General features: G+C 51.3%; 1 protein-coding gene across 2 annotated transcripts in view; it reads left to right on the forward strand.

Annotated features, from left to right (window-relative positions):
- The window catches only part of Fam178b (family with sequence similarity 178 member B), a 96,227-nt gene that overhangs the window by 54,708 nt on the left and 19,753 nt on the right, over positions 1-21,766 (forward strand). For both annotated transcript variants that reach the window (XM_041656380.1, XM_041656381.1), the window contains 4 exons: positions 1,834-1,927; positions 2,279-2,455; positions 2,648-2,745; positions 18,248-18,335. In XM_041656380.1, the coding sequence (XP_041512314.1) occupies positions 1,834-1,927; positions 2,279-2,455; positions 2,648-2,745; positions 18,248-18,335 (457 nt within the window). The remainder of the gene's footprint in view (positions 1-1,833; positions 1,928-2,278; positions 2,456-2,647; positions 2,746-18,247; positions 18,336-21,766) is intronic.

Below are 21,766 nucleotides of genomic sequence, written 5' to 3' on the forward strand. Positions count from 1 at the left end.
ACTCAGACTCCAGGCCGTTAAGGGAGGCAGTGAGTGCTCATCTGTGATTGGGGAAGAAGCTGTCTGTGGAGCTCACTCCTCAACTGCTGAGTTCAGGCTGCAAGAATGGGAACTGATGGGCCTTAAATTCCTGGTGCCCCCTGGCCTGACTAGGTGAAGGCGTGGGAATTAGCCAATGCTACATCTCCAATAGCACTTGCAGGATATCATTCCAGGGTAAAGTCCTTGCCTAGCATGCAGGAGGCCCTGGTTATTACACAGCACTGCCAGCTATGTAAATAAATCACACTCACAGTAGCAGTTAGAGATGCCAACAGTGTGGAAGGGCCCTCGTGACTTTGCTGTCCAAAAAGAGAAGGGCTGGGAAGTATCTGGCACTCACAAGAGAAGGTAGCTCTACTCGAGAAGTCTGGCATCCCTTCCCAAGGAGGAGAGGGCTTTGTCACAGCCACACTTCGTTTCCTCAGACAGTTCTAAAAAGACATGTCACCAGCTCACACGTTCTTTGCTCCTTCTCCCTTGGCAGCGTCACACTGTCTGGAAGCCTGCTTCTCTGTAGCAGCGCACGGCTGCCCGAGTCTTTGTGCACATCTGAAAACATGCCCACCCATGCTTGCATCCAGTGCCTGCTCCCAGGCTGGTACGAACCAAGACACCCACTCACATGTTGGCACGGGCCCAGTATACACCCAGATGTGCAAACTCCAACCTCACCCATTCTCTGGTCCTAATAAATGCTAAGAACCCAAAGAAAGGCTGAGCGCAGCTCCAGCTTCCCCACCACTGACTTTGGCTGCTTGGCGCCAACTTCCCAGGATGTAGGCGACAGATCCCTTGCCCCTCTGATACGCCAGGGCCAAAAAGTTAGATGCAACGTAACTCCAGCCTTTGGTGGGGTTGTGCAGGGATTAGCTTTGTTCTGATTTTTGTCTCACTCGCCGAACCTGCTTGTGAGTTACCATGTGATTCTTACCATGTAGTGGGTAGCATTATTGAACAGGCAAAGATGGGTTTTGTAGGAGATCGTTAGGGGGATCAGAGGTCCCAGAATGCTGAAGCCGGAGACCTCTGAATGTGGTCACCCAGTGACCACCACTCAGTGGTGTTCTGTCCCCACCCACACCAAGTCAGGGTGGCCTGTGTGGCTGTTAGAAATCAGCAGGAACAATGGAATGTCATCTTAAGATCAGGTCTGAAAGGCACAGATGTCGAAAGTGTACTTCCCTCCAACTCTGGGGGAGGAATCCAGACACCATGTTGAGAAGCCCCATGGGGCAAGGGACCAGGAACTTCCCAATCCAGGGTTGCAAGGGTAAATTGAGAGACAGGTTCCCAGCTTGGGCAAGCCTGACATGAAGGTAGTTCCACCCAGCATCTTGAACGTAACCCACAGAAGCACCCCCAGCTGCCTGCCCCTGGATCAGAATCTCAGTGGCATAATAAATGTTTTTTTTTATGTTTGTTTGTGTTTTATGTGTTGCTGTTTTGTTGTTTTCGAGATAGATTTCTCTGTGTAGCCCTGACTGCCTTGGAACTCACTTTGTAGACCAGGCTGGCTTAGAATACATGGGGATTAGCCTGACTCTGCCTCCCGAGTGCTGGGATTAAAGGTGTGCACCACCACTGCCCAACCATAATAAATGTTTTTAAGCCTCTCCTTGGGGGAGGGAAAGGTCTCTCCTAGCCATGATGCTGGGACACACAGTGACAGTGGCCTTGGACAATGGGGCCTCTGTGCATTCTCTGCTCCACTGGCTCTGCCTCTTTCTCCTGGTTCACCTCCTCGATTACCCCCCATCATGTAGACTGATAACTGTCTCTACTTTATATCAGAGTGCTTGAGAGTGAGGCCAGCCTGGGCTGGCAGGAGACACAGGACCCTCCCCAGGAAGTAGCCTTGGACATTAAGCTGAGCTACATCTACAAGGTGAGCCAAACTTTCCTTTCCTGCCTCTCCACCAAGTGTTGGGGTGCAACCCAGCCCTACTCAGCAGTTTAGCTGGGCAGCATCATCAGGTGCCTGCAGTGAACCAGCTCAGCACCACTGTAGGCTCAGTGGTGGCCCCGGTACCCATGCTACTGAAAGCCTGCAATCCGCCTGTGACTGCCAGCATAGCCAAAGAAGTGTACAGAGAAGGTTCCCCACTGGTCACCAGGGAACAGGTCCCACAGTCCCTTCTCTCACTCTGAGTCCCCTCCTCATTCCTCACTCTGTTTCCTGTTGGCCGTTCCCTCATTCCATGTACCCCTGCCCCATCCTGGTTCTCTCTCCTTTCAGTTCCTGATCCTGTGTTTCCTAGTCCAGCCGAGGTCCTACACGGACACCAGCATTTTGAGCCTGATGGAGCTGCTGTGTCGCGCAGGCCTGGATGTGGGCTTGCGCCTGCTGCCCAAGACTGACCTCCAGCAACTCCTGCTCCTACTGCTAGAAAACATCCAAGAGTGGCCGGGAAAGGTACCACAGCCTGGTCCCTGAACTGTCTTGCCCCTAGCGTACCCTACATGGGGAGGGCACCACTTGCAGCTTTTTCAGGGGTCTGTGGCCTCGTGATTCCCTTTGCTCCCCTGAGTTCACTGGGCATCAGGGCAGGGGTGAAGGCAGCCTTCTCTCCACCCCCGAGCCCACAGGGTGCCTCTGTCCCCACAGCTCCAGGCACTGTGCTGCTCCCTCAGCTGGGTCTCCGACCACCACCACAACCTCCTGGCGCTTGTGCAGTTCTTTCTGGACGTGACTCCCCGTGGCAGGTGGGTGCTTCTCAACAGCACTGTGTCCTCCCCTGATGCTCATCCCCAAAAGGTTCTTCGAGGACCTAGAATCTTCCCCAGCAGCCCCAACAAACAAATATTTGCAAACTCTCAGAGGAAGAACTAAAAATAGAATTCACTAGTGAGTTCTTTACAAATGAAAAAGCCTAATTTTCTTAACATGATCTTATTAGCACAACACTGTCTTATGCAATTACCCTCTGCCTGCAGTGCCCGCCTACTTTCTTTGGGGCTCCCTCCCAGCCTTTTCTTGCTGGGTGACATCAGCTTGCTCGCCCCTCTCTCCTCTTCTCGCCGCCCACTCCACTCTTGATTCATCGCCATTTTATTCTCCCCCCTGCAGTTCTCTGCCAGAGATTATCTTACTGTTTATTTCCCTTCCTGGACTCCCTCTTCCCTCCAAATCACCTCCAGAGCAGGTGCCTTGTCAGGATCCCTGCCATATCGCCCCAAATCTCAGCCTGTGCCTGGCAGCCTGTCCGTGTTTTGTAAAATTCTTTTGGAATGATGAATGAGTGGAGCAGGACAGACTCAGCCCAGGAGATCAGACCTGTTGGCTGGACTCGGCCTTGTCTCTTCTCATCTCTGCATTGCTTCTGCTCCCTGCTCACAGCCACACGGAGTGCCCTGCCTGTGTCCCTATAGGCACTTGACAGTCGTCCTCTGTGGGTGTCCCTGTGACCTCCCAAGAGTCAGTCCTTTGGGACTTGAGGCCACCTCACAGCCCAGGCCCATCCAGCCGACGTCCTTGACTGACTTGGCGGGTCAACCGCAGCCGCACTGGTTCAGCTTCAGGCTCTTCACTGACTCTGCCCAGACTTGACAGGGAGACTCTCTCCATACCCCAGGATGCCCCTGTCCACTCAGCCCAGACCTCTGGGATTTCTGCCATCCCCCATAGCACATCTGCTCGGGGAGCAGGGAAAGGATACACCTAGAGGCTGTATATCCCTTTCTCGCCTTTCATACTTAAACCTGGATTTGCGGCCTTCAGAATTCTAAATCCTTCCTTTTGGTTGCGTCTCAGTGTCAGCTTCATGACAGCCATTGCTCTGTCTGGGTCATTTTAAAGCAATCACCCCCCCCCACCCCCCACCCCCCGCCGCCGCCAACAAACCTCATCGCACCCCATGATACCTGGAAGGTAGCAGAAGCAGCCTTAGCTGTTTCTCTCAGCCTGACAGACACCAGCAAAAAACAGATGGAGCGTTCGCTAATACCGCTAAGCAGTTATGAAAATGAATGCCCTCCACACACTCATTAACGCTGCATATTCTCAGTTTCAACTTTAAGTTGCAGTCAATCTGATGAGCAGAAAATGTCAACCCATGTTTTTAATTTTCACTCCCTGATCGCCAGTGGAATTGAGTCGCTCCTCCCCTCTGTTGGCTGTTTGTGGTCCCTTACTGTGCATTTCCTTCTGGGCTTCCTTACCCATCTATCAGGCAATTTATCTTCTTAACTACATTGATTTACAAGTTACTTTTCCTATTTGTTACAATGTGTTTTCTCCTAAGGTTGTAAATTGTCCTTTTTGGAAAGTTGTTTTGTAATTTATTAAAATTTAGTTTTGTTTGGTGGTGGTGACACACACCTTTAATTCCAGCACTTAGGAGGTAGAGGCAAGCAGATCTCTATGAGTTTAAAGTCAGCCTGGTCAACAAAGCGAATTCTAGGACAGCCAAGACAGAGGGACCCTGTCTTGAAAAGCAAAACAAAAACAAACAAATTTAGTTTTATTTTATGTGTGTTTTTGCCTGCATGTGTATCTCTGCACCGCATGTGTGCCTGGTGCCCAAAGAAGCCAGAAGAGGGTGTTTGATCCCATGGAACTGGAGTTACAAAGAGTTGTGAGTTGTCATTTGAGTACTGGGAATCAAAGCCAAGTCCTCTGCAAGAACAGCAAGTGTTCTTTACCTCTGAGCCATCTCTCCAGCCCTGTTTTTAGTTTTTGTTACATTTACTTATTTTATGTACCTGTGTACACACGTGTGCTGCAGCACGTGTGTCAGACAGAGGACAGTTTATGAGAGGCAGCTCTCTCCCTTTCCCATATGGGACCGGGGGTCAAATTCAGGTCATCAGGCTTGGCAGCAGCCACCTTTACCCAGCGATCATCTTTCTAGGCCGTTTTTAGAAATTGGTTGTTGTTGTCATTTTGTTCTTTGAGACAGGATATTGCAGTGTAGCCCAGGCTGGCGTAGAACTTGCCTCAGCCTCCTGAGTGCTGGCTGAGATGGCAGGTATGGACTACCATGCCCAGCCCATAAATAACTTAGAGCTGCAGGAAATAGGTGTGGACAGTACAGAACCCTGCCTGGGTTACTGTATGATGTAATCTTTGCATCTTGACTATGTAGGCCTTGCCTAAAACCACACACACACACACACACACACACACACACACACAAAGAGAGAAGAGCTATTCTCAGCCAGGCGGTGGTGGTGCATACCGTTAATCCCAGCACTCAGGAGGCAGAGGCAGGCAGATCTCTATGAGTTTGAGGCCAATCTGGTCTACAAAGCAAGTTCCAGGACAGCCAGAGCTGTTACACAGAGAAACTCTGTCTCAAAAAACCAAAAGGAGGAGGAGGAGCTCTTTTCTTTTTTTTTAGTACTGACTTTAGTAAATTCCTTTTCTGTACTTTGTTCCTAGTATCTCTTAATTCCACCCAGAATCTGCTTTTCCTATGGAATTCCCCTACCCCTGAAAAAGAGTGTGGATGCAATGCCAATTTATTATATTAATAATCCATCATTTCCCAATAGACTTGAAGGTATTGTCATATCCCAAATCCATGCCTGTGCTCATTCTTCCCGCACTGATGTGGGGAGCCGGCATCTTTGCAGCTTCCCCGTGTGTTCCTAGGCCCCTGACAAGTGCTCTCGAATGGCTGGGAGTGCAGTGGAGCATCCTTCACCTTATTTCAGACGGACGTGTCTAGGCCACAAGTTTTGCCGGCAAGAGGGCTCCTCATTTGGATGAGTGTTGTTTGTTTAGATTAGCTGGCCACGGTGGCAGACCTGTAATCCCAGCTCTCAAGGAGCTAAGGCAAGAAGATCTTGAGTTCAAGGTAAACCCAGCCTACTTAGTGCGACCTTGCCCCTCCCCCACCCACAGACACACTGTAAATAAGGCAGGCACAGTGGCCTATAACCTGAGTGCTGGAGAGGCTGAGGCAGATGACTGTTGAATTGGAAAGGTAGCTTGAGCTACAGGATGAATTCCAGGCCAACCTAAACTATAGTGTGAGACTGTGTCATGAGGAGAGGAAATGGAAGGAAGAGAGGACAGGAAAGGACAGAAGTGAGGAAAGGAGAGGAGGCTGAATAGAGAGATGGTTCAACAGGTGAAGTCTTGTTATATAGTCATGAGACCCTAACCTGAGTTTGGATGCCCTCAGCCATGTAAAAATTAGACATGGCCACACATAATAGCTGTAGTCTCAACACTGGGAGGCTGAAACAGAGGCAGGAAGGTCTCAGGCGTTTGCCCAGTCAACCTAGCTAGCACAACTGTCAAGCTCCAGATTCAGAGACTGTCCTGGTTAGGTTTTTGTCCACTTGACACAGGCTAGAGTCATCTTGGAAGAGGAACCTCAAATGAGAAAATGCCCCCATCAGATTGACCTGGGGAGCTCTTTCTTCATTTATGGCTTATGCGGGTGCACCCAGTGCACTGTGGGTAGTGCCACCCCAGCACAGGTGGCTTTGGATGGAGAGAAAGCAGGCCCGTAAGCCATCTCCTCCTTGGTCTCTGCTTTAGTTCTTGCCTCCAAGTTTCCTCCTGAAGTCAAGTCACGATGGCCCTTCATGATGTACTAGGATTTGGAAGCTGAAATAAACCTTTTCCTCCCCTCACTGCTTTTGGTCATGGTCTTTATCACAACAATAGAAACCTAACTAGAGCCAGGTGGTCCTAGCACTTGGGAGGCAGAGGTAGGCGGATCTCAGTGAGTTTGAAGCCAGCCTGGTCTACAAAGAGAGTTCCAGGTCAGCCAAGACTGTTACATAGAGAAAAAACAAAAAATAAAAAAATAAAAAATAAAATAAACCTAGCTAGAACAGAGAGCTTTTCTCAAAATATAAGGCAAAGAGGCAAAGAATGATTGAGGAAGATATCCAGAGTTGATCTCTGGACACCAATTGCTTACATACACAATTATAGCAATAATTTTTAAAAGAAATTTTATTTTACTTTTTTTTTTTTCTAAATAGAGCATTCAGATAGTACCAAGTTTAGGTCGTGCCAAGGAGTGATTAGGAATGGCATGTCCCAGACACACGCCACCCGCCTGCCATCTCCACTCTCCGTGCCTGTGTGTGCACAGGCTCCCTGCAGGTTCTTTTCTCCTCGAGGTATGTTTTGGCAAGCCTTCCAAACTGGCTCATAAAGAGCTTCTAATTCTCCTTCCCGTCTTGCCGTGGGTCTTTAGTTAGAGCCGCAGCAATGGTGGTGACACAGGAGCTTGCTGGCGGCCTGGCTCTGCCCTTGCTAGGGGCAGTCCCGCTGGGCTCAGTGCCCAGACTGACCCCAGGAGGAAGCTGTCACACTCTGAATCTACTTGAACGGTTAAGTACAAAGCAAGAACTCCCGCTGACTTCCACTCCCACGGATTTGTGCGGGGCGTTCAGCACTCCAGCCGTGATCCAGACTTCAGGGTACACACCACAGTGTGAGGAAGCTGCTACCTTAACCATGAAAACAGATGGCAAAGAAGCCACCTGGAGCGGGACCAATGGAAGGGGGGGGGGTTCTTGAAGGGACATCAGCACGGGGAAGGTGACCCCACTTGGATGGCACTGGATTCTGCCTTCAGTGAAGGTCTCTAGCGTATGCTCGTGTGCAGAGCCAAACCTCGCTGCCACTGGAAGGAGCCCCATCAGAATGATGAAGGCAGCCGAGGGCTGCACGTCTCTGCTGAACACTAATGTCGCCTGGCTCCAGGGCCCACCTCCTTTGCTGTCTGTGACTGTTTATTAAACATCCCAGGCATGCTGCTGCACTGTGGCCTCCGGAGGAGAGAGAGAGATGATGAGACCCACTTAGACTGCCTGCTCCAATGGAGGTGTGGGTGAAGGCTTACTAAACATGTCACAAAACCCAGACCAGCCCACAGCTGAAAGAGCCCTCTTGCCTGTGTTGACAAGATTTGAAGAGACAGGCTCGGCTCTCAGGTTCACAGTGTGCATGTTTGCCTCATGCCTCCTCAGGAAGGCCATGTGGCAGGATGGAGTCGACTTAAAATGTACACGCTGGGGCTGGAGCAATAGCTCTGGAGTTAAGAGTTCAGATATTCTTGCTGAGGACCTGACTTCAGTTCCCAGAGCCCACATCACGAGCACCTGGAGCTCCAGGAGCATTTGTCGCTGTGCACTACCCCAGACACAGACATACACACATACACACAAACATGCAGACTTGGCTAGCCAGTGGAGGCTCGTGATCATAATCCCAGCACTGGGGAAGCAGTGACAGGCAGTTTGAGGCCAAACTGGTCTACAGAGTGAGTACCAGGCCAGCCAGGACTATATAGTGAGATCCTGTCTCAAAAAAAAAAAAAACAAAAACAAGAAAGAGTAGACCTGGAGGCCTGGAATATGGCCAAGTTGGTAGAATACTTGCCCTGTAAACATGATGGTTTGTAGGGGGAAGTATTAGAAGAAAGGGGTCATGAAACAATCAGTGCTAACTGGGGAAGAACAGGCTATAATGATATACAACTTTAGGTAAACTGAGGGTGAGAGAACTAGTCTATATAATCCCAGCATGTGGGAAGCTGAGGCAGAAGTTCAAGGCCACCAGGCCTACATGAGACCCTGTCTCACAAAGCCAAGCAAAAAAAGACCGTATGTGGTGTCAAAGCCCTGTAATTCTAGTTTTTGCAAAGTACAGTTGGAGGATAGAGTTCTGGGCTAGCCTTTGCTACCTAGTGAGTTTGAAGCAAGACCTTGTCTCAAGCAAGCAAACTACTGAAACAGAAATCTACGTAAAATGCTGTGGCAGCGTTGCCGGAGGGGACAAATCTCAAGGTATTGAGATAAGCATGAGCAGCTTTGTCTTTTGGGTTCGTCTCTTCCAAATGTGATGGTCTTCCTGTTTTTGCTTTTGCTTCCACAGCCTGGTTTACAGAATCAGTTTCTTATCTCTTCATTTTATTTACACTTATTTATAGTGTGTGTGTGTGTGTGTGTGTACATGCATGTGCACAAGAACAACTTGAGTCCCTTCATCTGTGGGCTCTGGGGATCTAACTCAAACCCATGTCTTTAATCCCAACACTGGGGAGGCAGAGGCAAGTGGGTCTCTGTGAGCATCCTCTTTGACTACCTGGAGATACCCACTCTCAATCATGGTAGGCTCCGCCCACCTGTCCCCGCGTTAGAGACCCTCCTCTACTCAAGCTGTCCAGATGAGCCCCTCCTGGGGCACTCTGGGACCTTACTTGGCTTTTTGTTTTGTTTTTTCTCTGCAGCCGAAATGTGGTGGTACCTTTGTTAACTGTCCCCTCTTCCTATGAGTGGCGGCAACCTGCCGGGAGAGCTGTCTTGTCTCCTCAGCCCTTAAAGGGATCAGAATGTGAAAAATCTTCTGTAAATATGGGAAATAAGTGAATGCCATTTGTTTTTCTTATCTTTGCTCTGGTGCTATGTCTTTTTGTATGGTTGGTTATTCATTTATTGTTAAGGAGTCCTCAAATTTGGCCATTCTTCCTGTGTTGGTGAAATCCCTTCACTGTGTGTCCCTTGACTGGAGGGAACATGCCTTTGTCCCAGCTCCCAAGAGTTAGATCCAAAGGGCTGTGGTGGTGCACACCTTTAATCCCAGTACTCAGTGGTAGGGGCAGGCAGATCTCTGAGTTCCAGGACAGCCTGGTCTACAGAGTGAGTTCCAGGACAGCCAAGGCTACACAGAGAAACTCTGTCTGGGTGGGCAGGGGTGGGGTGGGGGTGGGTTAGATTCCTTCCTCAGCTGTAATGAGATGACAACATCAGCCCCAGCCAGGCTTTTCCTGAGAGGTTTTTCCTTGGACCCCTGCTGCCTACTGTCCTCTCAGTTTCTACATCAGTTCCTTGCCCACAGTGTTCGATCCCTTCCTGCTTCTGCTTTAGACTTTCTGTTAGGTTTCAAGCCTGGGACAAACAGCAGAGGATGAACAGCTTATTTAGCACATCAAAGTGGGTATTAGCCACCAGATTCTCCCTGCATCCTTCCATCCCTACCTGTTACAGGGTCGTCCTGACTGGCATACCCCATCCCCTACCCTGAACTCTCCAGCCCCGGGGTCTGGGCTTCCCTTCCCTATATACTCCCAACCATTTTGGTTTGCCTGGCCTTTTTCCTTCTACTCTGGGCCTCCTGGCTGCTGCACCTGGTTCTCCTTTACTAACCCCCCCCCCCCCACCCGCAGAACTCAGTCTGGTCCTGCCTCTGGCTATATACTCTCCCACGTATCTACAGAAACCTTCTCCTCCACCATACCTAGGAGCAGTCATGTTTCCTTTCCTTTTTATTTTTATTTTTTTATTCATTTACCTGCCCTAAAACCACATGGCCCCTATACGCACCCACCTTGTAAGTTGCTGTCCAGCCTTCCCTAGGCCCTCAGCAGAGTCCACAGCTGTGACAGGACCAGGACCACTGTTGAGTTTCCCCACTCCTGGCCCTACAATTCCACCTCTTTCCTTCCCACCAGACCCCTAATTCAAGATCCTGACAGTTTTGTCTTTTCTGGAGAAGGCTGTGCTCCAGCACCTGCAGCTCCTCCTGGCAGTCCCACTGTCTTTCAAATAACCCATCGGACACTCTGCAGGAACGTGAGCTTCCTTCCCATAAACTGTCAGTTCCCGCCTTGACTGAAGATCCTTTCAGAGTGGGCATGGGCGCCCTGGATAGATGGCCGAGAGTTAAAACCCCTTGCTGCTCCTGCAGAAGGACCTAGGTCTGGTGTCCCCGCATCCACATGGCAGCTCTGTGACTCCATGTATCACATGGCCATCTGTGACTCCAGTATCAGAATCGGAGGTCTCCCGACCTCTAAGAACCAGGCACACACACAAATGCGGGCCCAACACTCATATACATAAACTAAAAAAAAAATCCTCCCGTTGGTCTACCAACCAAGCAACCCAGCCTAGTGTTCCAGGGTCTTTGTGCTTACTCTTCCATACTGCCTCCCCCGTAGTCTTTTTTTTTTTTTTTTTTTTTTTTGATTTTGGATTTTTGAGACAGGGTTTCTCCGTAGCTTTTTGGTTCCTGTCCTGGAACTAGCTCTTCTAGACCAGGCTGGCCTCGAACTCACAGAGATCCGCCTGCCTCTGCCTCCCGAGTGCTGGGATTAAAGGTGTGCGCCACCATCGCCCGGCCTCCCCCATAGTCTTACTGTGACCCTTCAGATCCTCCCCCGCCATGCACTCCCACATAGCTGCCCTATCCTAAAATTTTGCAGCCATCTGAACTCATGTTGAGCATCTGCTTCAAAGTTTCCAGTCGAGGGCTGGAGAGATGGCTCAGTGGTTAAGAGCATTGCCTGCTCTTCCAAAGGTCTGAGTTCAATTCCCAGCAACCACATGGTGGCTCACAACCATCTGGAATGAGGTCTGGTGCCCTCTTCTGGCCTGTAGACATACACACAGACAGAATATTGTATACATAATAAATAAATAAATATTTTAAAAAAAAAAGAAAGTTTCCAGTCGAGGCTCCCTTCCCCCTTCTCTTCAGCTGACTGGCTAGGGCTGACATCCCTCACACCCAGGGGTTATTGGTTAGCTGACTTTCTTGAGCCTTGAGCTAGGCGAATGAGAAAGACCCCCGTTGGTGGCGGTGCTCCTGAGGCTGGGCAGCATGCCTCTGGCTACTAGATGAGCACCTTAAGGCGCACAGAGGCAATGGGGTGTTGTGCCCCAAGTTCTAAAGGCAAGGTGGCTGTGGCAGCTAGGAGACCCTGTACTGAGCTTCGTGCAGATAAGGCAGGAAGAGCACAGGGGAGGTGTCTAGCCAGCACAGGCCCCTGGACCTCTGGAGTTCAGCGCTGCTCCCCCGTGACCTTAGGTTCGAAAGATGTGGAACTGGAAAGCTGAGCACAAAGCAAAGCAGGTAGCTTGGGTCAGAGGCAGCACTGCCAGAGACTGCCAAGGGCCGCCAGACTGTCTGCTCCTGCACCTGCGCAGTTGGCTTTGAAGTGAGGAGTGCTATTTTGAGACTGATAGTGAAGCTTCAACACTGCAGCCTTCCTCATTTCTGTCTTCTTTGTGGAACGAAGAGTGGTTTTATATGTGGAATCAGAAGTGGTTGGAGGGCACTGAAGCCTCAGTGTGGGAGTGACATATGACAGCTGTGACCTTGTGGAGGGAGGATCAGTTCCTCTGCCCTCCAGGGCAGGAGCGCGCGCACACGTGCACACACACACGTGCACACACACACACACACACACACCACCTGCAGTACAGGTCCTTCATTGGGAGGGCCTGGGAAGCAGGCTCCCTTAACATCATTCCTAGGGGCGGTGGGTGAGTATATACTTCGGAAAGGACACCCTGGTGTCTAGGTGTCCTTAGAATACATCATACTGCACGAGCTTCCGGAGGGGACCGTGGAATGCTTGTCTGGAGATTCCTAGGGCATTTGATAAAGCTGTCATCACACCCTGGGGACAACATAGGAGCACAGGATGATGAGTTCACCTGCAGGGCAGCCTCCTGTGGCCACCTAGTTCACAAACTTTACTAGTGGGGCTTCTGGATGGAGCAAAGCCAAGGTCCTGAATGAGGCGTTTAGCAGAACAATGGCTAGATTCATAGACAACATGACTATAACTGACAGCAAATTGAAGTTTCCAGAAGCTCTCCGCCGACTGTAATGAAGGGCTAAGCTGGAAAAAGAGGCCCTGCTGTACGATTAAGAACAGGGTCTGAGAAATGAATGGGGTTTGACAAGAAGACATGTGAAAGAAAGAAAAGCCAAAGGACGTGGGTTCAGTCTGCTGACTGCCAAGAAAATGAGCACCAGCCTCCCGTTCTCCGAGCAGAGCGGCCCACTTGACAAGGAACACAGATAACCAGGGCCATCCACGGACACAAAGGAGAATGAATGGTCAAAAAGATGGAAAAGTGAAGTAGTCAGGCCTGCAGGAGGCAGAGCCATCTGAGTACAGCCAGTGATTTCAAGGATGGGGACAGTCCTACCCGCCAGACGGCTCCCAGAGCAGACTCCAGAAGCCTGGTCAGCGTCCCAGAAGGGCAGATTTTTGGCAAAATGTAGGAAGAACTTCCTTTGTCTATCCAGTGAGTGGACTGGACCAGCTCGGCAGCAGATGTTGGCTTCTGGGATGAAAACTGAACCCTTGAGGGGAGGGGCCACAGCTTTGAATGATGCCTGAGTCCAGGGCTCTGGCTTAAGTGTCCATTGCCTATAGGTGCCTCTTCGTTTACTTGTAATTCTGCATGAAGAAAAGGACACATACCATAGGTGGGTGCTCAGGGACTTGCCTTCTGTGCACTACGACCCAGTGTCTGCACAGAATGTCACCTGGTCATTCCTTCTGCAGAGGAAACCACTTCCCTGGTGTTCTTCCAACTTACTGGTTCTTCGCCTGTTTCTGAACGCTGCTGGAGATGGGCCCATGCAGTGCATTCCTGCGAGACTGGCGTGCTGTGCTCACAGGCATCTTGGGGACCAGCTCCCTGGCGATGTGAGTGGTTATAGCTTCATCTGGCTGTGTGGCCATCCTTTTCCTCGGTCAGTGGTTACCGTATCCCTCTCCTCCAGTCTGCATCGTGCATGCCTCCTCCTCCGCCCCCATCCGATTGTACAAGTACTAATGGAAAACCAGGCTGCGTGATGGCTGCGGGCTTGCGAATTCAGGCAGGGTGGGAATACGGGCATTGGGAAAGATTGCGCAACCCGCTGCACTCAAACCCTGGTTCTTCCTGCTTTGGAAGCACACTCACATGCAAGATAGCTCCCACCTAGTTATCTTGATTAAAGGTGCCACACGCCTTTAGTCCCAGCACTCAGGAGGCAGAGGCAGGCAGATCTCTGAGTTCAAGACCAGCCTAGTCTACAGAGTGAGTTTCAGGACAACCAGGGCTACGCAGAGAAACCCTGTCTTGAAAAAAACAAAATCAGAAAAAGATGATTCCCATCATGGACCAAAGAGCCAGTGGTCTGACAGGTGTGTGTGGCCCTGGAGATGTAGGCCATGCCAGGCAGCACACAGCTAGGTGTCGGGCAGCATTCCCTTAGAGGAGAAGGCCAAGACTGCTACAGCCTGGGCTGCCCTGAACGCACTGGAAAAGGCAGCTCACGCCTTTGGCCAGATGCCTGGTAGCCTTTTAGGGCAGTTCAGCCTCAGCAGGGCCTGGTTCCCTTCCGAGGGAGTGAAGACAGAGCACTGGGGGGTGGAGGGGGTGCTGTGCTGGCTCATGTCCCTTGTCCTAACATCACAGTGGCATACACTCTGCCTTCCTGGGTGCTCCTGCAGGGCACCCAGTCCCTTGTGAGAGCTGCCCAGACAGCGGCAGACTGGAAGCAAAGTACCCAAATCCTCTGGGCTAGGTTTAGAAAACCTTGTTCCCGATTTTCTAGTGCCCTGGGTACCTCTGTGTGCTGATCCAGTGTCCTGGTCTTACAGGCCTCTGGGAGGTGGGCGGGCCAGAGGCGAGCACCGGCCTGGCCTGGTCTGAGAGCTGTGCTGGAGCCCATCGCCTTATATGACATCTGCTGGGAGGACTCCAGTGGCTTATGCATCTTTCTTTGCTTGCCTGGTTTGAGTTCTGGAAAAGCTTTGCCAGGTGGGGTTAGGCAATTTCTGTGGAGAAAAAGAGCCCAACAGTCTGGGCAGGGTTCTCTGCTTGCCCCCTGCACATCTGGGGTGGCGTTTTGGGTGGGTCCTCTCTGCTTTTTCCCTTTCAAACTCACAGTCTGTCAAATTAAAAGTGGCCCCTGTCCCTGTTTCTCTGCGGGACTGGGAATTCAGGAAGGAGTGCCAGGAAGGCTGTGGGCAACAGACAGGCAGCGCCAGAATGGGGGGCTCAGCTCTTAAATGTGGGTTCCTTACATCCACTCACCCCTCAATGTTGCTGGCTCTTTGTTTTTGGTTTTTTGTTTTGTTGTTGTTGGGGCTTTTTGTTTCTGTTTTTTCTAGATTACAGCCCTGGTGTGACCCCCACCACACCCCACACACTCACCCACCCCTTCCCTCTGGATCCCCCTCCCCAGTACTGCTGTGAGGCCTGTCAGCTCTGGCCCTCTCTTTGGCCCGCCCCTCCCCACCCTCTGTGGGCCTTGGTGTGTGTGGGGGATTAATGAAGCCCAGATGCAGCACTCCTGACTCTGGCAGTAGGTTTTGTAGCACAGCAGCGGCAGCTTGGAGGAGCCATTTACCTCCCACTGTGTCTGGGCCCAGCTGCTGCCAGATCCTAGAGCCCAGGAGCAGCTGGAAAACAGGTCCTAGCTACAGGCAAGCCACAGAGGGTCGAGGCCTTGATGAGGAGGAAGCTGGGCTTCAGAAGGAGCGTAGAGCGGGGGCCATGGAGGAACAGGGATAGGGGCTTCTGACTCACCATCCTGTGTCCACTCAGATGGCAGCTGCCTCTCTGTGCTCACTCTAGCTCTCGGAGTCCTGGGGAGCCCCGGGACCTCAGCATAGCCCTGCAGAAAGAGTTCAAGGCTAAAACCAGGTGGAATTCTGTCTTCCCAGTCAAAAATGGCAGAATGGTTTCCCCTTCATTTGCCAGATGCAATACAAATACAACACATAACACAGCGTTCTTTTAAAACAGAAAGGAAAACAGATTCTTCATCTGAAATTTGTGCTTAACAGGGCAGCCTAGACTTTAATTTGCCAAATCTGACAAACTAAGTCCCCTTCCAGCCGAATCTCCTTTTAGTATAATAGCTTTGTTGATCTACAGCGTACAAATAGACCACCGAGCCTATGTCTCAGACACGTGAAACTGCCACCCAGATTGGGAGAGAAAGGACAGCTTGAGCAAACCCCAGGCCACCAGGACCCCCGACCTCCAGCACTCCGTTTCAGACTTGATGCAAATGAATTTTCACACTGACTTCCTTCTGTAGCTGCCATCTTCCCCCCACAGCTGAGTGAAGAGAACTTGTGGAGGTGGTTATGTAGCTACCGGTCCATCTGTTTTATCGGGGTGGGGGTGCTTCTGCTGTGAGTACCTCTCTCGTACCTGTCTACACGGGAGCAAGTGTAGGTCTGTCCTCAGTTAATCTTTAGTTTTCCAAAGGGGTCATGACCCTTCCTGTGAGCTCTGTGAGCACCTCACGGTCTCCCACCTCCAAGTGAGTGGCTGTTTGTGCTTTCCACCTTCCACCGGAGCCCTTCAGAAGGTGTCGGCACCACCTGCTGCACTTCTTTTAAACCAAGAACCCCGTGCTTTGTTGATTCTTCCTATTTTTTTGACTGTTACTTAAGAAAAATCAACAAAGCACGCAGGGCTCAGGCCCCCAGGCTGATCGCAATCTTCTCCCTGGGTGGAGGCTGCCTCCACACTCCCAGCACTCGCATCGCTAAGGCAAGTGTGGCCCTGCGAACAGCGCTCTGGAATCATCACTACCCACTGAAGTGACCAGGCTTCATCCAGCCTCCAGAAGTCCTCCTTAAGGAGACATTTCCTAGCGTCTGCTGTGGCCTGCATCTGGTCCAAGCCCAGACACATGTTCCCGTCATCTTCACTTCTAGGTCTTTCTCTGCTTCCCTTCTTCTCTTCACTTTACTCCCTGGCGTGATTCAAGGCGGTAACACTCGCAGGCCAGCGGGGTTCCATTCTGAGTGGGTTTACTTAGCACAGTACAGTGACAAGTCCCTCCAGAAGAGATGAGAATGGCACTCTAGCCGGGCGATAGTGGCACACGCCTTTAATCCCAGCACTCGGGAGGCAGAGGCAGGCGGATCTCTGTGAGTTCGAGACCAGCCTGGTCTACAGAGCGAGTTCCAGGACAGGCTCCAAAGCCTCAGAGAAACCCTGTCTCGAAAAACCAAAAAAAAAAAAAAAAAAAAAAAGAATGGCACTCTGGCCGGGCAGCGGTGGCGCATGCCCTTAATCCCAGCACTGGCGAAGCAGAGGCAGGCGGATCTCTGTGAGTTAAGCTTCGGGTCGACAGAGCTAGTTCCAAAATAACCAGGGCTCCACAGAGAAACCCTGTCTTCAAACAAACCAAGACAAAATAAAACACAACAAACAAAAGAGAATGAAACTCTGTGGCATGGCACCTGGCGTAAGGCTCTGGGTGCCGTCTCGTCAGAATAAACAAAAAAATCCTTTCAAGGGGCTGCCTGTTGCCTGCAGACCAGTGTGTGCAGAGACCTGGAACAACATGTTGCAATCTCCTCAGCAAGGCTCAGGTGATTAATTACAGAGCTGTGGCTTGAGAGTTTGACCTGAGGAGAAGTTTGTCCTGTCACCTAGTCTCAAAGATCCCAGGACAACTCTCAGCCCCACCCTCTGGTTTCTTCCTCCCTTCTTTACTTGAGGACCCAAGCGTTAACATCTGAAGCCCACCGGGGCCTTCATTCCTGACTAGAAGATGTCTCAGTTCTGAGTCAGCACTGACTAAGCGTTGCCTTACGGCTGGTGGCTGGTCTCAGACGACCGGCTGGGCTGACTAAAGCAGGAGACCCGTGCAGGCTCACGAGCAGCTCAGGGAGCAAATGGGCTAGAAACTGGGGGTAGCTGGCTCTGGGCATTCCCGGGGCGCTTTGTCCCTTGTTCTCTTTGCTGGCCTCCATGAAGGCTGTCCAGCTGGGAGACAGGAGGACAGTCAGCACTATAAGGTGACGCCTGTCACATTAGCTGCCCCACAAGAAGTTATACTCTCTTAACTGTCCTGCTGAGACCCAGAGGCTGCTTCAGTGACCGAGTGGCACTCAGGTGCATCCCAGGAGCCTGGCTCCTCAGGATGGTAGGAGGGGAATCCCAAAGAAAAGTTTTCTGAAAAGTGGATGAAAAAAAAAGACAATAAAGCCTGATCTCAAGGGGCCAATCATCCACCCTGCTTGAAGTCCTTTGAAATTTGAGAGGCAGTGCACTGGGCAGGACAAAGCGAACAGAGAAGGGAATGTGTTTTTCTTCCTGCTGCCTTTTCCCCTCTATCTGCGTATTTTCCTCCTTAGTTGTTTTATGCCTTCCGTCATTGCGTTTTTCTTCTCCAGTTATTACTTTGTCTATGGTCCAGTCCCCAGGGTCTCCTGCACGCTGTGCGCTGTCACCGAGACACACCTGGTGTTGTGGCAGTCTGTATGCGTTTATTACGCAAAGGAAGGAATGTTGGTGTGCTTTGGAGAAGACCTTTCACCCATTCAGATCTACAGATACTTACAGATCTGAGGGGGTTACAACTCCGAAGAAAAATGTATTATCCTTGCTTGTTGGATATCTTGTCTTTCCAGAATGTTCAGAGGCCCCCTGACCTCCAGCCTACCCCACTCAGATTCTTGCTCTTCTCTCCCAGGCTACTTCGAAGCCAACTGAGCCTCACGGTTATTGCCCGGATGCTGGGTCAGCAAGAGGCACTTCCTCTCTGGGGAGAGAAAACCCAGGTGAGTCTGCCTCGGCAGGACCAGGAAGGCCTCTGGTGGGCCACAACCCCTCTTCCCCATAACCTGCTCACACCTGAGCTGTCATCAGAGAGACCATCCCCACACCTAACCTGGATTTGAATGTTTCCCTCAGCTTCCTGGGGCTAGAGGGATAGTGTGTGGTAGAGCCTTGCCTAGCTTGTGTGAGGCCCGGGGCTCTGTTACCAGCGTGGCAAGAAAACAGCTGGTGAGGCTGTGTTTCCAGCTACAGGGGAGGCTGAGACAGGAAGATTCCTTGAGCCTGGGACTTAGAGACGAGCCTGGGTGAGGCTGGTGTGCCGGCTCACTCCTTTAATCACAACACTTCAACTCCACCACTCTGAAAAACAATAGTTTGCCTAACTGCCTTGTCCTAGGCTCTAGGAATTGACCAGATCTGTGAACACGGAGCCTGCATTACAGTTTATGAATTTTGGTAAAATATACATATCATAAAATTTATTATTTCTGCTTCTTTTGTAACATTTTTTTTCTTTCTTTTTTTTTTTTTTTTGTTTTTTCGAGACAGGGTTTCTCTGTAGCTTTGGAGCCTGTCCTGGAACTAGCTCTGTAGACCTGGTCTCGAACTCACAGAGATCCGCCTGCCTCTGCCTCCCGAGTGCTGGGATTACAGGCGTGCGCCACCACCGCCCGGCTTTGTAACATTTTGTTTTGTTAGTCTCCCAGATCCTCCTGCCTCAGCTTCAGAGTGCTGGAATTACAAACGTGCTACCATTCCAGCTTTGGTCTGAAATGTTTTTTTTTGTTTGGTTGGTTTTAATATATTTTTATTCTTTGAGAATTCCATACATACATGCAACATATCCCCTCCTATTTGCCCTAAAGCTTCCTAGACCATTCTTACCCTCCTAACTTCATTTATAGCCCGTATACACATTGATGTGGGACCATCCACTGGGGCATGGTCTCCCTTCCAGGGGCCACATCCTTGAAGAACACTGGCAGGGCTAGAATGATGACTCAGCAGCTAGAGCCTGCGTTGCATGACAGAGGAACAGAACTCACTTCCCAGCACCTAGGAACCTCCCACTCTTCACTTCCCAAACCCTGGTTCCATGACAGAAGAACAATAAAGATGGAAAGAAACACTATTAAGTTTTTAAGCTCCTACCAGAGTCCCCCACTCCAGGGCTAGGCATCCCTGGGGCAGCAGGGGCGAGTTCAGGCTTCTTCCCGGACTCTTCTCTCTGTGGAGCTCTGACCTTGCCTCTCAGCTCAGAGGCCATGGCCTTCTTGAGGCTCCAAGAATAGGATGTTCGAGAAGTTGAAAGCCTCTTGCTTCCACTAGGGATCTCCCTGGATTCAGGGTCGTGTCGTCATCACCGCCCCCCGCCCCAAATGCCTGGTTCAACAACACTTAAGAGGCCAGGTACACAGGCAAAGGCACACCCAGGCCCAGCACATCCCCAAGCCAGCTAGAGTCAAATCCAAGCTTTTGTGAGGGAGCTAAGAAAAGTGTCAGTTGGTTTGGTTGGAAGGAGGGGGCTGGCTCCTGATTCTGGCTTCAGCTCCCCACTTCCCCTAAGCCTGGAATACGTACACCCTAGCATGGCAGGAGCTTGCCATTCCTACTCTGGCTGAGGTGCCATCTCAAGGAGGCCTCCTGGTCCTGTCTGTCACCCTCCCTTACTTGTTTGGTGTCTGCTGCATTGTCTTCCCCACACCGCTGTTCCCAGGTGGAATCTGGGGCCCCTGAGTTGGGAACCAGTGGTGTCTACTTGCTCTCCCTTGCCCCTCAGCCCAGGCCTGGCCCACACCAGGAAGGCAATGTAATTTATGGGATAAAGAGACAGCCAGGGTCCCCAAAGACAGAGTGCTCTGCAAGCCACCACCAGGGAGGTCACTGAAGAAGGGAAGACAGGTTAGGAAGTCAGGGGCAGGGCCAGCTGAAATTCAACCAGACAGGTTGCCCAGGGACTGCCATGGAAGCCTGCTGTGAAGGCATTGGCTTTGGCCAGATGAGCTCACTAAGCCCCCATAGAGAACTGACAGAGAAGAAGGAAAGAAAATCAGGACTCCAGGGAGGGTAGGTAGGTTCCTGGGACCTCTTGCCCAGAAGCTGGGTTAGCAGGAACCCAAAGGTGAGAGCATTTCACAGCTTAGTGGTTTGTCTGCAGGGAGTGTGAGGGGAAGCCCAGCAGGGCTGCGGGGGCCTAGAGAGGAGCCTCAAAGAGGGAGGCAAACTGTGTGTGCTGCTTGGTCAGTTAGGGAGCCAGCTCAGGAGGTCTCTGCAACAACCAAGAATCCAGGGTCACAAGGCTGGTCAGGCAAGTGGAGCCAGACTCTGCTTCTCTGCTCGAGGCCCCTACACCTACCTGCTTGTGACCACCGGGGACCCAATTCTGGACCCGTCAGTTCCTTATACACTGACTAGGCAACTCAGATCCCAGGCTCAGGCTCAGACACCAGGTGTGACACTTCCAGATGACTCCTGAAGCGGGGTGAGCCAGCTCGCTGTGACCTGGGTGACTAACACTGCCTGAGGATAGACTTCTGAGAAGGTACCTGAGCCAGGTCTCAGGGGATGAGTCCCTGCATGCTGAGTGTACCGCCGGGAGGAGGGAGAGAGTCAGCGGTGCCTCTGCAGGGAGGAAGACCCAGCAGCTGTGTTTAGACTCCGCTGTTAGTCTCTTCCTGATGTCTGATCACCAGGCGTGCTCCTTCCCTGGCTGGCCTGTCAGAGCCATCTTCCTTCGACTTGCCTTCGAAGACCACTTTGACCCCCAGCCACCCACATCCCCTCCGCACAGCCATCCCTGCCCATACCTCCCTTGCAGTGAATGCACACAGTTGTGGTTGTCCACTATTACAGGTGGTCCCCTTCACATGTAATAGTTGCGGCTTCCATGCAGGTAGCACTCACTGTGTTCTAAGAACTGTTCACAGCGCTTCCCTCCCTCAAAATCTAGGGCTGGAAGAGCTGCTACTCTATCCATGTTTTATAGATGGAGAAACTGAGTCAGGGAAGCTACACAGCAGGGAAGTGGGGGGGGGGCCAGGATTAGAATTGTGCCATTGACCACTACAGCCTGTTGCATCACCTCAACCCCTCCAGCCTCTTCCCAGGCTCTTCACAGCCTATACCACTGTGAAGGGACTTCCGGGGTTGACTCTAGAGAAGCAGAGTCCTGGGGTCTGAAGTGGCTGGGAGGGGTTCTCAGTACCCAACCTGCCACCTCCCCCACCTCTGTCCCGGTCTCAAGGCACAGCCTGAGCCTCAGGAGCAGGAGTTGGAGAGCTAGGCTGGAGAGACAATAGGTCGGTAGAATGCGACAGCCCAGCACTTGCGTTTTCCCAGAGAGTCCCAGGGTTGGACCAGTCATTCCTGTTGTTTCATAGAATACTGGGAATACTTCAGAAACAGTCGCTGTTTAGCCTCAGGCCCCAGTGTA

The sequence above is a fragment of the Microtus oregoni genome, unplaced genomic scaffold (assembly GCF_018167655.1).
Source record: "Microtus oregoni isolate MIOR12 unplaced genomic scaffold, Mior012 000007F_ref0000211, whole genome shotgun sequence".
Classification (NCBI taxonomy): Eukaryota; Metazoa; Chordata; class Mammalia; order Rodentia; family Cricetidae; genus Microtus; species Microtus oregoni.